Raw genomic sequence first — 16,751 nt, 5'->3', positions numbered from 1 at the left:
GACATATCCAGAAAATTGATGCATTGCCTGCTTTACCATAGCACCTTGACTGAGAAGGTGTAACATCTTCTAATGAGACCACATAGAAAAAAGTAGGTTTTCAAAAAACAATACATCACTACTGACAACAATAGCTGAAGTTTGCATTTATAATCCCCAACATACATATAACATTTACAATATTCACAAGTTTGTAAGAAAGGACAGAACACGTATCAACATAGATTATGAGGTTTTAAGAAATGAAGCAGCCTAATGGTTTTATAAAGAGCATGGGAGCAACCTACAGTTATTGTGTACTAAACTTTAGCTAATAATGCAGAAGGTTCCCTCTGGTATAGTACATGCACCTCTGCTTGTAATCGTAAGACCTCTTTGCAAGTGAATATAATAGTGACAAAGCAAGGGAAAGATTTCAGCTGTGCATGCCTGTCTTGCAAAGTCTCTAATCCTCTGCAAATTAAATTCTCTGTGCAATGGGACTTGTAATATGGTACTACCAGAAAATAAATACTAGTAAATATAATTAGTCTAAAACAACTTCTCTGGAATGTTTGTTTGCAGCCAATATTTATCAACAATTTTAACAAACAATGTTCGGTCCTTCATATACAGCTCTACTTTCCGATTATGGAATGCTGGTACTTATTTGGTACGTTGTGTGTTTCTCTATCAGGTGTAATAAACTACACTGCCTGTTAGCAAACCATGACCCCTTTGGTAAATTATCACACACATGTCATCTCCTTTGCTTGCTTTAGTGATGGCTCAAAAAAATCACACACCACTGTTGTGTCCTAGTTTGATGTAAATGCAACATGGTCACACCCCTTTGGGTGATCACATAATACAATGCCAATGGCAAGCAGTGTTTGTCATAGGAATAGGGCTATAGGAATAGGGCTTTCACATATATCTAGAAAAGCTGCTTTTTCCATTTTGTAACTCCCTGTAATATCCATAGAGCAGAGCTACAGACTCAACACCCTCAAAAGTGTATACACGTGGCAACACATGTGCATGTTACTATTAAATAGACAGAAATAAATGCTTAAAATCGACATACTGTACTTCTATGACCATTGCAAGAAATAGCAAAATACACATATACAGTAATTGCATTGGCCATTCCAAGACTATATTCAGGAGCATTCAGGACATTCCTACAAGAGCAGATAAAAGGTCATGTAACACTGATCTGCCACAATGAGAATTTACAGGGCAACAAAAAAGCAACTGGGTCAGATGGGGCTTCTGTGCATAATTATTGGTTGGTTTAACACTGACTTTCCTTGTCCTTAAACATAAATGGTAAAAATATAACAAAATAGTTTCTATAAGATAAATCACATTTGCTATGGACTCCTTTTGGTTTAGCCAAATTCAATTCTTGAAAAATGTACAAAAATGGCTTCAACAACTCCACCAGTATTAAAAGATGATCTGGATGCAGAATATGTTTGATACCTTATAAATCATTATTCAGAATGTTTTAAACATGTTGTTGTGGATCACAAAATGGCCTTGAAATAAAAAGCTAACAAAGCAAATATTCAGTCAAGGTGACAATTGGAGTTTTTACATTTTAAATACCTATAGCACATGAGTACAGAACCTTAATTATACAATAGTATACTGTATGTGTCAGATCTAAATTATGAATGCTCATGCAATAGGTAGCAACATTAATGAATTGACTATATAAACCCATATTGTGCATTTACTGCAGAACTTTTTCCCTAACTGATGAAAACAATTATATATATTTGATATAAATTGCAATTTCTTCAGATCCTATAATTAACATTGTGACCTTGGATGGAATGATTATGTACCAAGCTACTATTATTGCATTTTTGATTTGAAATGATATTATAAACTGTAATGTGTAATGCAGTATAGGCTATGAATGCATAAATGAAAAAACATTTAACAAACTTTCTTTCTATAGTATATCCTCCTTTTTATACACTAGTAGCCTGTGGACATAAGTAAACTAGTTTTATATTAAAATGCAACAAAAAAATAAATGTTTACTATTGTTATTGTCAGACATGCAACATACTGCACAAACACGTTCATATTTTAAAAATGAAATACTTATAATGAAGTACCTCCAGCAAGAATCCTCTCTTCCAGATCAGCCATTTCCTTTTTATATGCTTTCATTGCGGCCTCCTTGAAACTAGGACGGATTCTTTTTTTCTTTGGAATTTCAACTGTTTTTTCTGACGGTAATTTTTGATTTTCATCATCCTTTTCAGTTAAGCCATAAGTTATTTCACATTCAGGCTCTATAACTTCTTCAGTAAATAGTTTAAGTTCAGTTTCATAATTATCCATTTGTAAAGGCTCAAACTCTGTATCACATGAATTGTATTCATATGCTTGGTACTCTTGCACTTGTTCTAAATTTTCATTTGTATTTGTCCTGTTTTCTAGCTTGGCCAGAACCTGTTCCATAACTTCAACATAATTCTCCCCAGTGTCATTATCATCTGCTGACTGGCTGTATTCTACATAGTAATCATCAGCTTTATAATAATAGGGCTCTGCATACACATCAGAATCAAGAGTTGTGCTAGACTCATTAGCTGTTGACTGTGATAATGTCCGAAATCGACCCATAAACGAAGAGCCACTTTCATCACAACCACTTAAACTTTGAGTACTTTTATTCCACACTACTTCCAAAGCTGACTTGGCACGTTGAAGGGTTGATCCAAATTTAGGGAAGTTAAAGGTTTTATCTGAAAGGTCTATGCTTAGGCGGCTGTGCCATGACTTTGGTGGAGCATCCTCAGAATCATCACTTTGAAATTCACTCTGGCTTCTGTACATCATGGGAAGTCTTGTTTGGTTCTGATACATATCATTGACATTTGATTCAGTATAAGCATCAAATTCACTAGGCCACTCATTTTGTGCTTCACTGGCATTTCTAGGACAAGATGGAGAATTCCCATACATTGAATAATCATAGTTTTCTGGACTATATTGATGATCTGTGCTTTGGCACTTTTCGTAATTATTTTCATAACCTTCTAGCTGTTGATTTGAGGGGCAATTGACATTGTAGTCAAAAACATGCTGTGTAGATGTATCAAGTCCAGAATCTGCACCTTGCTCTAATTGGTGCCACTCTTTCCAAGGTGACAAATCACCGTGTAAAGAAAGTTGGGAATCGCTATAGTGATCACCTGAAACGCAAATAACCCCATTGCTTACACCACTATCAACAGTTTCAGTGTTCTCCAGTTCATTTTCTTCTGGATAGGGATCTGCCTCATTACTGTATGCCTGTTCCTGTGAGCTTGCATACAAGTTTGATGAGCCTTCTTCCTGTCTTCTTTGCCACAGCTCACGATCAGAAGAAGATAAGAGAGAACTACCATTGGTCCTTACAAGATATTGATTCTCAGAAAATTCTTCAGAGTATGATTGACACAGCTTTGAAAAATCTGATTCTGAACGACTTAATTTTGGTGTCAAAAAGTCATTTTGTGAATGCCACAAAGGTGCCATATCATTATAATATCCTCTGCCTTGCTTTTCTAAATTATCAGATACTGGTGACTGAAAATTAAGATCCCCATCCTCTTCTTTAGCTGTGTATGTGGCGTCAGCACATGTCTTATGAGATCTTTTGCTATGCGATGTCTGGCTACTTCTTTTCGTGCTGCTGTTTCTAATATGAGCCTCTGATTTAGAAATTTTTGCATAACTATTCCTGTTTATATCAGGTTCTAATTCTTTATCGCTATCTTCGTGGGATTCCCATTCATTACGATTAATCTGTGGCTCCAATGCTGAAAATTTCATATCCATGCTCTCATATGTCTGAGAAGATGGTAAAGGTCTTTCTTTTCTAATTTTTAAATCTTGAGTAAGAATATCTGTTGAAACACCAATTCCAGTCCCTTTAAGTTTATAACATTTTTTCAACACTAAATCTCTGTGTTGTGGATTTCCAAAATATACAAGAATTGGTCTAGGTTTTGCATTGGGACACTCTCTTTGTTTTCCAATTCTATGAGAAAGTTCAATTTTCATGCTGCTTTGTGCATCTACAAATCCCATTTTTTCTATTAAAATTTTAAAAACAACATTTTCACAATGTTCTTGCTTTTCTTCAGGCACATTTAAAAATCTAAGACTGGCCATGCTGCCTTGGTGACCTATTTGTTTAATGTAATCATGAATATCTCTTGTTTCTCTTCTTGATTGTACAAATCCAGTTCGTAACTGTTCAATTTCAGTTTGTACAACCTCCACACTGCTTGAAATTTCATCAATTGATTGTTTAAGAGAATTTACATGTCCCCTTAGTTCTGACAGCTCAGTTTCTATTTGACTTATTCCTTGAAGTTCTTTAAAAATCATTTCCATGACATCATGTGTCTGACTAATGCAACCAGTGGAACTAAAGCTGGGTTCAAGTGAATTGGGTTTCTGCTGACGGACAGTTCTGTCTAAGGATTTGCTTCGCAAACCCCATGACTTTTTCCATGTGCTCACCTCTGAATCTGAAGAAACACACTCTTGACTTTTCTTCCATTTCCGTAACTTACGTAAAGCACCCATTTTAAGACTGTGCAATGTACGTTCCCCGTCTGAGCTCCCGTCAGATGGAGCTAGACTATTTAAGCTCTTCCTATTACGCCTCACTGGCATTGTGTGTGATGAGTATTCCTTAATGTTACTACTAGCCCTTGTTTCACTTAGGGATTCTGAATATGAACTATCAAGAGATGAAATTTCCTGAAGACCATCCTCATTACTACCACCTACCACAATATTATTCTGGAGACCATTGGCAATAGCCACCCTGTAACTAAAAGTTGGAGAGAGAGAAAATTCTCTCTTTATTGTCTCTTCTTCAGTTGATAAGTTACAGGAAGAAGAACACTTGGCAATCTTTTTCACTGTGCTTTTAATGGTAGATGAAATGTTTGGGTTCTTTGATAGTCCAAATTGGGAAATATCCTGTTCCTTTTTGCTTGAACTATCTTTCTTTTTTGTAGGATTTCCCAATTTCTTTGTAAACATTCCTTTGCAAATCTTATATATATAATAAAAGACCAGGCTCTTCAATAGGGTAGAAACCATGGGGGGGCTTTTATATCAACCTATCCTCATAAAAAACAACAAATATTGGATCCAGCATATATTTGTATGTCCACCATTTTTGCAGAAAAGAACACTTCTACTCGTTTTATAAAATGAGTCCTGAGGAGGGATGACTTTGGCTGTAAAATGCTACTGTTCCTCATGATTCCTTGGCATGTCTACAATGAAGGGAATTATAAAATCATTGCTATAGTAAGTTAAAAACAACTAAAAATTGTGTTCCAATGTGAAACAAAAAAACAGACATATTCTATATCATAATATAATCTTCATGCACCATGATGGGTTGATACTTAACTATGAAAAATTTCAACTTCTCATTGATATCTTTAACACTTTCTAAATTTTACATTGTGGGGCAGCTGAGTCCATATGGAGGTTGGCACATACTCCACAAGTAAATTAGTTTAAAAGATTTGTAACTGGTCTTATTTACCTTATTTAATCAAAAGTTGGCCTTGTCCTATTATAATTGTAATTGCCTGGTTTTATTACAATTTATGCTCTTAGTCTGCCCAGGAAAGTGTGCATAATGTACTTCACATGCATATATAATCTATTTTAATTTTCTATTTGTAAACATGAATGTATTAACACTGTAAAATGACTTTGTATACTTTTGAAGAACATTATATGATAAATGGCCAATCTTTGATCTGGATTATATAAAAAATCAAGAGGAATAAACCAGGTTATTATAAATACACTTTTATCCAGCCTGGCCTCCAGTAAGTTAGACCAATGTGTTTCACAAAAAAAGTTATATACAAATGCAAACATCTGTTAAACATCAACAATAAGATTTTCAAATGGATTGGACACATGAGAGTTAAAATGTTGTACCCAGATGACCTTTTGTACAGAAAGGTTTTAACATACAAATACTGTACAATTTCTATCAACTGATTGATTAGATTTGCCTTCTGCATGCAATCTTTTGAGCACAGGTATATGGGATTGTATGTGTGTTCACCATATAGAAGTCCCTAAAGATTAAGTCCCTCCAAAAAAAACTGTGAATTACGGTACAGTATAAACTTAGCTGGCAACAAGTAACGAGGTATAAATAGAGTTATAAAAATGTGAAGGTGTGCAGTAGATATTAAAGATTTTAAATGAATAACAAAAGAAGTGTACATAGCTAACTCATCAATCTACATATGATAGACAGAAATAAAATGGAATATATTGCCTACTGATAAATAGGGGGATTAATGACAAAAGTCCAGTGTATGAGTCCTCATGTGAAAATCATAGCCCGGTTTAATTTATCTGATATGAACTGAAGAGAGTTAAATAGATTGCAGTGTACATTAAACATTCTGTGCATTTTATCAGCATATTGGGGGGAAAGGGCTTTTACATACCAAATTTTATAGTGTGAATGTTATGATATGCATTATGTTTTCACCATATCATTAAACCTTTTGGTTTGGGCACAGCAGGGGGGAAGGCATGTTTGCTATCACTTTAAGAAGAGAACATCTTCTGTATTTAATTAACCAGTGAGGGACAATTTCACTGAAGACTGTGAATTAAGGCAGCAGATTGCACAACCTTATTCTTTTAACCCACAAAGCCCACAACCTGTTATTATAAATTTGAATGTATATGCTATATGGATAGTTTACAAACACTGCTGCACTGGAACTTTATATTCTATATTATTTATTAAATTCTATTTTTAATCTGCTGAATGTCCGAGATTCCTTTCTGTACTATATATATATAAATTAAAGGTTGTGCATTATTTATGATGTCACCACTATCATTATTATGTCATGTGACAGGACAGTTTGCATTCTATGCCGGTGGGAATTATTTAATGCTGAGGTAAGTACAGGGGTTTTCTAGGAATGTATTTTAGCATATCACAGTACTGTATTTCAAAAGCCAGTGCCAATGTCAAGTCCTCAATATTTAAAAGCTAGGGTCACCAGACCACAAATGTGCTCAAAACTTATACTGTGCATACTTTCTATACAGCTTGTGGTGTTAGAGTTGCTTACTGTTGTGTAATGGCTGTATGAGCCTGTTAATAAAGCACAGTTATACTCTACTCATCCTCGGCTACCAAAACATAACATAACATAACAAAACATAGTAGAAGTGGCACTATTGCCATCTACAGTGTGTGTGTATATGTGTAGGACATTGAGTGTATTTAATATTTATTCATTTAAATATATTTATAACACCTGTATTAATGTATCTAGGGGTTTCCATGCTCAAATGATGCAACTCTGAATGACTGGGTGTCACTGTCATAGTAACACCCTCAGCTTCAGGAGGCAAACCCAATCTCTATTCTTGACTTCCTTAAAATATAATAGAACATAGCACGATAGGATTTTCACATCAAAAGCATCAGACATACCCATTAAGGCTTAAGCAGACCACTCATGACAAAGCGTGGTATCAAGGGCACTAGAAATCTCACAGCAAGCAATGGTACAAATTCAAATTTTGGAGTCAGGTGTCCAAGATTCTGTACAAGCAAACATGTGATTAACATTAGCATACTGCTGCAGGCTGAATAATGATGTCCCTTGGAATGAAAGAAAAAGGAATGGCACTTTCTGTGAAATGAATCGGAGAATGATGACATAATGCTAAACATGGCCATTGCAGTTGTACTTGGCCAAATAAATAACGTCCTTGAAAGTCAGCTGAAGTTAAACTTTACGCTAACCATTGTAATAGCTTTGTAAGAGAAGGCTTTAAGCTAAACAACACAAAAATCACAATGCATACAGTATTTTGTTGCAATATTGTATGTTAGTGTTTTATCCAAGACCCTATGAGGAACTGAAGCAAAAGGAAAACTGATGGCATAATCTAAAATAATCACTGAATGATCTGACTCAACACTGATTCCACTTGTGGTCAATTCCTAATCCTCCTCTGACCAGAAGTGAATTTTAATCCGAGTCAACCATTGCTCAACAGAATAATCCACAATGCATTTGTATATTTTTTTTAGACAAGATATTCTTCTTTGGCGATCAATCAAGAACCAGAAATACATAACCAACTGCAAATCTCTATTTAATACTAATCCTGTCATGAACTAGAAAAAAAAGTGTTTATCGGAAACAGCAGCAGCAGCACTGCCAGAAGCAGCCAGATTCAGATCATGCACAGAGAGATAACCGATGGATTTGTGTAGAAATTGTAGCTACAGCGTGTGCACAGCATTCCATTAAAAAAACCAAAACACAAGTGTATTAGCATGCACCCGGCCATATACACATGCACATCACATAGCAGTACTTCTGATGAAAGTGAACTTTACATGTTGGTTGAGGTTAAGTCCTTAGCATGCACACATATTCTCATCATCAAATGCTTTCCTCCCAGTATAACAGCAGCAGCAGTGTTAATTGTCCCCCTGCATGTAAAATAATCATCCAGCACTCCAAATAAACACAGCCACTGCTACTAGGAAAAAGTATGTCGTGAAAAGCATGGAGAAAATACACTCAAGAAAGACAACTGGAAAAAGGATACATACCTGTATCAAATTCCTCTTAAAAGAATGAAAATTACATACCACTGGCTCTATTAAATGTTTTTCCTTCTCATTTCCATTTCTATTTTCCTATTCTCCATTCAGCCATGCCCGTTACAATGGAATATGAAGCAGCTTCACAGTGATTTGACTCAAGTGCAGTCAGGCATATTGCTAGTCTGCAACGGTATCTGTTCTTCTAAATTCCACCGCGTTCCCCAGGCGCCGTCAATTGCATTTTTATAACTTCACTATGAACACCGGGCTGGTCCCAGATACATCCTATCTATTGCTTCCTACTGAGGCTTGTTATTTTGTATTGCGTGTCTGAACTAACAATATTGGTCACTTCTGGAGGAAATAAAAAAAAGAGACAGAGAGAGACACGGACAAGCACATTAACTACAGATAATTGTAGAGATCCTGGTGTGTTGCGAGTGGGTAACTTCACACATTGCTGTCCAGGCTGCTTCCGTTTCTGAATGCAGTGCTCACTGCAATAGCCACAGCCCGCCTGTGTTGGAAGCAGCCCCTCCGCTTTCCAGATTGAGTAAAAAAAAAGGAGAGAGAGAGAGAGGGAGGTTTAGTGAAAGTCCTTGCTCCCACATCCAGCACATGTGATGCACTCTGAAAACCAGCAGGTGCAACACTAGCCACAACACAGAGCATTGCATGGTACCGCCTCTATAGCTTGTGGAGGAAATCTAGTTGCTAGGGCCATGTCATAGCTAACCTTTCATTTATCACAGATCCGTGACTAGGAGTGACAACTGCACAGCCATTGCTTTCAGCAGAGCCTTTGCACTTAAAGAGTGAAAGCGATGAATGCCTAGTTAATTGCTGATGCACGTCTGTCGGCATGAGAATCACCAAGCTCCCACTAGCAAGTTGGGAATTGTTTTGCCTTCTCTCCTCTCTTGTTGTACCTAGGAATTTGGTTTTGACCTAACAGGACCAAGAGAATCATTCTGAAAGCCTAAAACCTCCAAAAATTATTGTTTTTGATTAAACCACTGATGCACAGATACAGCATTAAAAAAATATGTGAACACTTTTTTTCAAGATTTAAAAAAGGAAAGAGGTTTATTTTTTTACTATGTGTTATCATTACAGGTAGGGAATGCTGGGATTTTCTGGATCAGAGGTCCTTCCATAATTAGAAGCACTAAACCAAAAGGCTACTTAAAATATATAAATATGAAATAAATAAACACAAAACAATTCTATTGCCACCAGTGTAGATTACAGAGAAAATAAATAAGATAAAATCCGTCAAAATATAAAAATGGTTTGGCACACGTTGATGCTTTATGGTTAATGGGTCTCCAGATAATAGATCCCATAGCTGTTATTGATTTCTTGGGGGGGGGGGGGTTTGAAAGGCAAGACATCACTTAATTACATTGCATCTTACAACTTAGCAGAGAAAAATAAAGGAGTTATAATGCATTTTGTACTTCTTAGGCAAAAAAACATTTTAAAATAGATATTAAATTTTATTCATGGGAGGTTTTCTATTATTTTATTTCAATTTTCAATGAAGGGATCTATTTCCATAAGAACTACAACTAAATGCTGAAAGCCATGAATTGACATAATGTGTAAAGTATGAATTTGTGCAAAGTCTGTTTGGATCTTAGAGGAAAAAAAATAGCAGTGACCTTGGAGACAATACATTTACAACTTCCAGCATATCGTCTTTGATGTGGGATGCTGGGAGTTGTAGCTCAGCAATATCTGTAGGGGCTGCAGGATGCCTATGCCTGCTTTAAAGATAACACTAAAATAAATCGAATTAAGTCACATTTATGATTGCATGTGCAAAGAGCTAAAACAGTTACAAAGCTAAGCACTCACTGATACAGTTTATAAAAGTAATTGTGCCTATACACAGTCAGCTTGTGGTAGTGCCAATATGCCCTCCTGCTCTGAATAAATCTCCATAAGGGCATGCATTGAATCCTTAATTTTCAGCCAGCTTGGGAGTAGCAGTATTTTCAGGGTTTCCTTAGTGAGTTGCATCAAAGTTGCAACTGATTTGTGGCAGACAAATCTGGCACTAACGCTGTTATTAACATTGCACACATGACATCTCCATTCTTATAATGTTTGCTGCAACTTTTAGATTGAAAATTGAGGGAGTAGAAATCACTACATTTTGGGCAAAAACATGGAAACTTACATGCAACAATTACAATTTTTTTTTTAGTAAACAATGGTTAAGGCTTTTCACCTGTCACTGAATGCATTTGTCACTTTACTTTGACTATCACTATTAATGCTAGTAGTGCATACTTGCATTTGTAGGAGATAAAAGCTGGGTGTGATGCTTGCATAGAAATATGGTTGGGGCAAATTTACTTACCTCTGAAGTTGCGCCAGCTTTGGCTTCACCCGCACTTCGCCAGAAGTAGATTCAACCAGGCTGCGCAAATTCACGAAGATCCGAAGTTGCGCACAAGTTACCAATCGTTTGCGAAGTTGCGCTAGCGATATTACAATCAGCGGTTCGAAGTTACGATATCGATGGCAAATTTGCATACGGCATGCAGTTAAAGTACAATGGCCATATATGCAGCAGAAAACAGATTACACTACACAAGGCCAGGGAACCTTAATAAATGTGTTCTAATGCCCTACACACGTGCCCACAGTATAGTTTAGGTGCCATATGTTATCAAATGTAGGGGGGAAGGAGGGTACCCTAAAAAAAAAAATTTAGATCTTTTTCAGCCTATCATCCTATAAAAAGTAAAAGACACCAGCGTTTTTTTGGGACCAATCCCTATCTACTCTATTGCACTTCGCCTGGTCTGAGGTGGCGAAGTAAAATCTGGCGCAAGAGGTAACGTTCACGAAAATCCGCAACTTAGTGAATTAGCGTAGTTGCGTCCCTTCGCCAGAGCGCAACTTTGCGTGGTGTAAGGGTGCGAAGTAGCGCTAGAGTAGGTCTACTTCACTAGCAAAATTACGCCAGCACCCATTAGTAAATCGGTGAAGTGGCAAAATGAGGTCACGCTGGCAAAGTTTCGCTAGCGTTAGCCACTTCGCCCTTTAGTAAATTTGCCCCATAGTACTTGTAGGAGCTCAAAGAACTCACAACCTTTGACTTTCCTTCAATTCATGCTAACTATTAATACCATTCATGGGGGTAGCATGCAGCATTGACACAAGGAGCCCTGACATTTTTTGCCCGAACAACTATGAAACATTACATAAATGTGTTAACTGACAATAATTGACATTAAGAAATGCTAAAACAACACCAGTACTGGATGGAGAATGGTCACAGTGTTTATTAAAAGAAAGTGCTCAATTTGGCAATTGATATACAGAACTTAAAATGACTGTAATATAACCTAGCCAACCCTGAACATTACAACTCAGGCTGCCAAAAGATTCGCTAAGTTGGCTCTGCCTTGTCTACTAGCCAAGACGTAATTTCCATATATTACAACCAATGCTAATAAAACATGGTGGGTGTGTGAGAACAAATCTTCTGCCTAGTTTTGTGCATCTGAGTTAACTCCAAATGCATGCTGCTATTTATACTCTTGGAATTTTTTATGGCAGGTAAACTTCAGCCTATCAGCGCCCTTCTGTGTATTTTAATGGGTGGGGGGAGGATTACAAAGCCTGGCTCCTACTACCTGTGCTGCAATCTCCCCCATGGAGTCAAACGACTTAAGTTCATTTCACTGACATCAAATCACACAGTTACAATCTCACATATAAAACACATTCAAGCATTAAGGCCTCTATATCTATAGACAGATTTTATATAATTTGTTTTATTGGAATATGTTGGTGCTTTAGAAATGTGTGCAGTATTAATAATAATCGGCATGTGAGCCCATTATTGCATATTTGTACTGTGTAATTGAGAGTTGCAGCATGATTAGAGATAAGTGTGTAATTGCTTATGGTCAAGGACATAGCAGAGTATAGAAAAATATTTTTTCAGTATACACATAATTTACTCCTGTATAGTTTACAAATTCCTGTAGGTCTGAAATGAAATGAACAGTCACCCTTTCAGCTTGTTATCCTTTTCTCTGTTTTTTATCATATGGTACTGTTTTTTTTTTTTATATTAAATACCTTTAAATTGTCTCAGTGACTTTTCTATCCCAGTAAACTGTGGGTTCCCAAATTTTTTTTATGCATGAGTAACATTCAAATATAGCAAAGAGTTGGGGAGAAACACGTGCATGAAAATGTTCCTGGGGTGCCAAATACAGGCTGTAATTGGTTGTCTGGTAGCCCCTATGTCAGGGGTCCCCAACCTTTTTAACCCGTGAGTCACATTCAAATGTAAAACGAGTTGGGGAGCAACACACGCATGAAAAAGTCCCCTGGGGTGCCAAATAAGTGCTGTAATTGGCTATTTGGTAGCCCCTATGTGGACTGGCAGCCTACAAGAGGCTCTCCCTGGCACTATACTTAGTTTTTATGCAATTAAAATTATCTTTCAAGCTTAAAATTCAAAAATAAGCACCTGCTTTGAGGACACAGAGAGCAACATCCAAGGGGTTGGAGAGCAACATATTGCTCACGAGCTACTGGTTGGGGATCACTGCCCTATGTGGACTGACAGCCTACAGAAAGCTTTCTTTCATTGGAGTCTAATGGATTACACATTTAAACTTGGAATGCGAAAAACTGACATAAATAATCCCCAGTGTTTGCTGAAAAAAATTACCATTAGAAAACAGGGAGGAAGGGGTGGAATAAAATTAATAGTATAAACACTGTATAATCTCAAAATAAGATACCTCAAAACCCTAAAAGTTACATATATATTTATTGCTATAAAACAAATAACAGCACAACTGTTATATACAGTATATGTTATATATATATATATATATATATATATATATATATATATATATATATATTTCAAATTTTTTTTTTTTGGGTCAAAACTCAACTTTTTTTTATCCAAACTCGATTTGAGTTTTAATTTGAATTCAAATTCCGAGATTTATGATACTCTGGCCCTTTAAGAACTCAAATTGGAATATTCACCACCTAAAACCTGCCCAATTACTGTATAAGTCAATGGGAGAGGTCCAGGGATTTATTTGGTGATGTTTGCAGTCTTCCTGACATTCGAGTTTCTTTTTAGAGAAAAAACTCGAATCAAGTTTTGTAAATTCGAATCGAGTTTTTATTATTCAAACCAAGTTTTATAATCAAATTTGATTCAAGTTTTCGGGTTGTTTAAATTTGTTCGAAGTTTTCAAAATATGATTTTATTAATAAATTTAGACTAGTCGAATTTTGAATTTATGGGCATTTAGGGGAGTTTAAAAGAACTCACATAAATTCGACTCTTGATAAATGATCCTCCCCGTGTCGGTAACAACCCAAGTAATCCACACAAACAAAGAACTCAAAACGAATAAGTAGTGATGGGTGAATTTATTCGCCAGGCGCGAATGCGCGGCGAATACCCGGGTTTCGACACCGCAAAACTGCTGTGAAAACAGACGCCAGCGCGTCAGTGTTGTTCCGTGAATTTTTGACCATTTGCGGTTTCCGCTAATTTTTCTGCGAAACGGGACAAATTTGCCCATCACTACAAATAAGTCCATAAATTAAATTATGTGTACTAAAATGGGATGACACAGGGAATAAGTATTAAACCAATGAAGAAAGGGAGGTACAAAAAGGCATGGACAGCCAAGAAACCTGCTGAAATCTGTCAGTATTTAGAAAGCAGCCCTGCCCTCTATCAGTGCAAATGAATATCAGTTGGTTTAATCCTATTTGAGGGACTATAAAACGGTCTCATTACACAAGAAGCACCTTATGATAAAAGCAGAGAGCTCTTTCAAGACTTTCACAACCTTATTGTTGCAAAACATACTGATGGCATTGTTTATAGATGTACTTCTGAGCTTCTGAATGTTCCAGTGAGCACCATTGGGGCGATATTCAGGAAGTGGAAAGACCAGCATTTTACCATAAACCGGCCACTACCAGGTGCTCCTCACACAATTTCTGACATGATTGTATCTCCAGCACATCACCAGTGTTTTTGAACCAATTTGGGTGTGGTTGGACAGCATGCTGCCCCCCTAAAATCCTGCCGTCCTAGGCCTGGGCCTAGGTGACCTTTCCACAAATCTGGGCCTGACAATAGCTTTTGTATTAGTGTAATGGTTTATCTCATGTGTACAGATTATTGGCAGGCTAAACACAGTGAAAGGAAATGGGTTGGCACATTGTCTCCATATTAAACATTCTTCTGCAGCTTCCTGGGAAAACAGTAAAATGTAAAATATGGCCATCCATTTGTAATTTATTTTTGCTTTCAAGAAATGTCTGCAGTTTTGGCCCTCCGGCTCGAATACATGGGTTGAAAATATAGATGGACAATGTAAAAAACACCTTGTTACAAACCAAGGCACTTATAGTTATTTCATTTCAATTGGTGTCGCATGGGAATGCTCAGTGTAAAATTCAGTAGATAAGATCAGGCTTGGGCAGAATTGGAATGCAGGCTGATAAAATGTTCTTTGCATGTTATATTCTGATGAACCTGAGATGCTCTGTGCCGCGTAGAAGGAGAAAACATATCACTTGTGTAATTATTTCCTGTCTATGTCTGTTTTAAGCTTTGCATTAAATGCAAAGAGATAAAAAAAAAAACAATACACAAAGGTTAATTGACTTCTGATGAAATTGACTGATGTGTGTGAATACGATAGGGACCTTAGATTGTGAGATCCTCAAGGGTAGGGGCCTGATGTGAATGATATATATATAATCTCGGTAAGTGATGTGTAAATGTGTTGGTGCTATATAGAGAACGTTTAACAAATGAAACTGATTTTTAACATAGCATGTTTGTGAAAACTGCTGCTTGAACAGTCTTCTTAAATGGTCTAGTCTCAGCTGCTAACATAACCTAGTGTAGTGTGATAACAGGGCCATCTGACAACAGTCCCTACCATCCACAAACAGCCTTTTGCTACTGGCAGGAGCAACTACTGTACAACAGCATGATCACCATACATGTGGGTTCTTTCGAGCAGAAATATCTGCACTATGCATAATGGCTATTGGGTATAGACGCGTGATGGACACGAATCTGGTTGTAATTATTTGTTTTTCTTTGTCAATCAATCAGTATATAATTGAGAAGATCCAAGGTGTTGTTCTGCCCCTTCACTAGAGGACAAGCAAAAAAAAGGCAATTAACAACAATATAGGAGCTATTAAGCACGAAGAAGTCACATTACTGATAAAATTTAAATATGAAATAAGACATTAGAGAATCTAGGGAATGTAATAATAATAATTATAATTATTATAATAATAATAATAAGTCGGCAACTGAAAAAGTATTTGCAATGCGAAAAGTTATGCCTTTGTGCAAAAAATTTGCCTTTGCACAAATTTAATATAGCTTTTGCGAACCCAGAAACTGTTTTTCGACCACCTCCGACAGGAGGAGAAGGTTTGGAAATATTATAGTTTGTGCCAATGCGCAGTGAATGTAATAAAACTTTCTTACTGAAAAATGTTTGCTCCAAAAAATTACAACACCTTCAAGCCCTTCTTAAAAGTGGGCAATGCACAATTAAAATTCGCAATGTAATAACAGTTTACTGTATAATAACAGTTTAAGGAAGAGTATTACATTGCAAAATGCTAAATTTTATTCTTACTTGTGCAATTTGTTTTGCTCTTTGTGACTTTTATTACATTCCCCCAATAGAGTTCCTTGGAAAATACCTTTTGGTGCATGTGGAACATTCAATCAACATATATACAGATATGGGATCTCTTTTCCAAAAACCCATTATTCAGAAAGTTCTGAATTATGGGAAAAGAGATATCTTACGATATCAAGCAAATAATTCAACTGTTTTTAATTATTTCCTTATTTTTCTGTTATTATAGAACAGTACCTTGTATTTGAGGTTAACTAAGCTGTATAAATTCATGTTGGTGGCAAAACAATCCTATTAAATTGATTACACTTCATTTTTAATTTTTTTCCTTTTTGTAAACTTTAGGTTTGATGCTCCAAAAAATGTATCGAGAAAATCTCTGAACAAAAGATTTACAAACAAATCTGAAATCAAAATGTGTA

At 36.3% G+C, this 16,751-nt stretch overlaps 1 protein-coding gene across 3 annotated transcripts in view; it reads right to left on the bottom strand.

Annotated features, from left to right (window-relative positions):
- Positions 1-9,204, bottom strand: part of LOC108712323 (protein unc-13 homolog C-like) — a 253,359-nt gene extending 244,155 nt beyond the window's left edge. For 2 of the 3 annotated variants that reach the window (XM_041588308.1, XM_041588310.1), the window contains exons 1-2: positions 8,645-9,204; positions 2,115-5,288 (exon numbers count right to left, since the gene is read on the bottom strand). In XM_041588308.1, coding sequence (XP_041444242.1) covers positions 2,115-5,109 — 2,995 coding nt within the window. In that variant the 5' untranslated portion in view covers positions 5,110-5,288; positions 8,645-9,204. The remainder of the gene's footprint in view (positions 1-2,114; positions 5,289-8,644) is intronic. The other variant, XM_041588309.1, reaches the window with a different exon arrangement.
- Positions 9,205-16,751: the final 7,547 nt, after the last annotated feature.

The sequence above is a fragment of the Xenopus laevis genome, chromosome 3S, assembly GCF_017654675.1.
Source record: "Xenopus laevis strain J_2021 chromosome 3S, Xenopus_laevis_v10.1, whole genome shotgun sequence".
NCBI classification, from domain to species: Eukaryota; Metazoa; Chordata; class Amphibia; order Anura; family Pipidae; genus Xenopus; species Xenopus laevis.
Note: the sequence above shows the minus strand (reverse complement) of the source record. Positions and strands in the feature narration are given on the sequence as shown.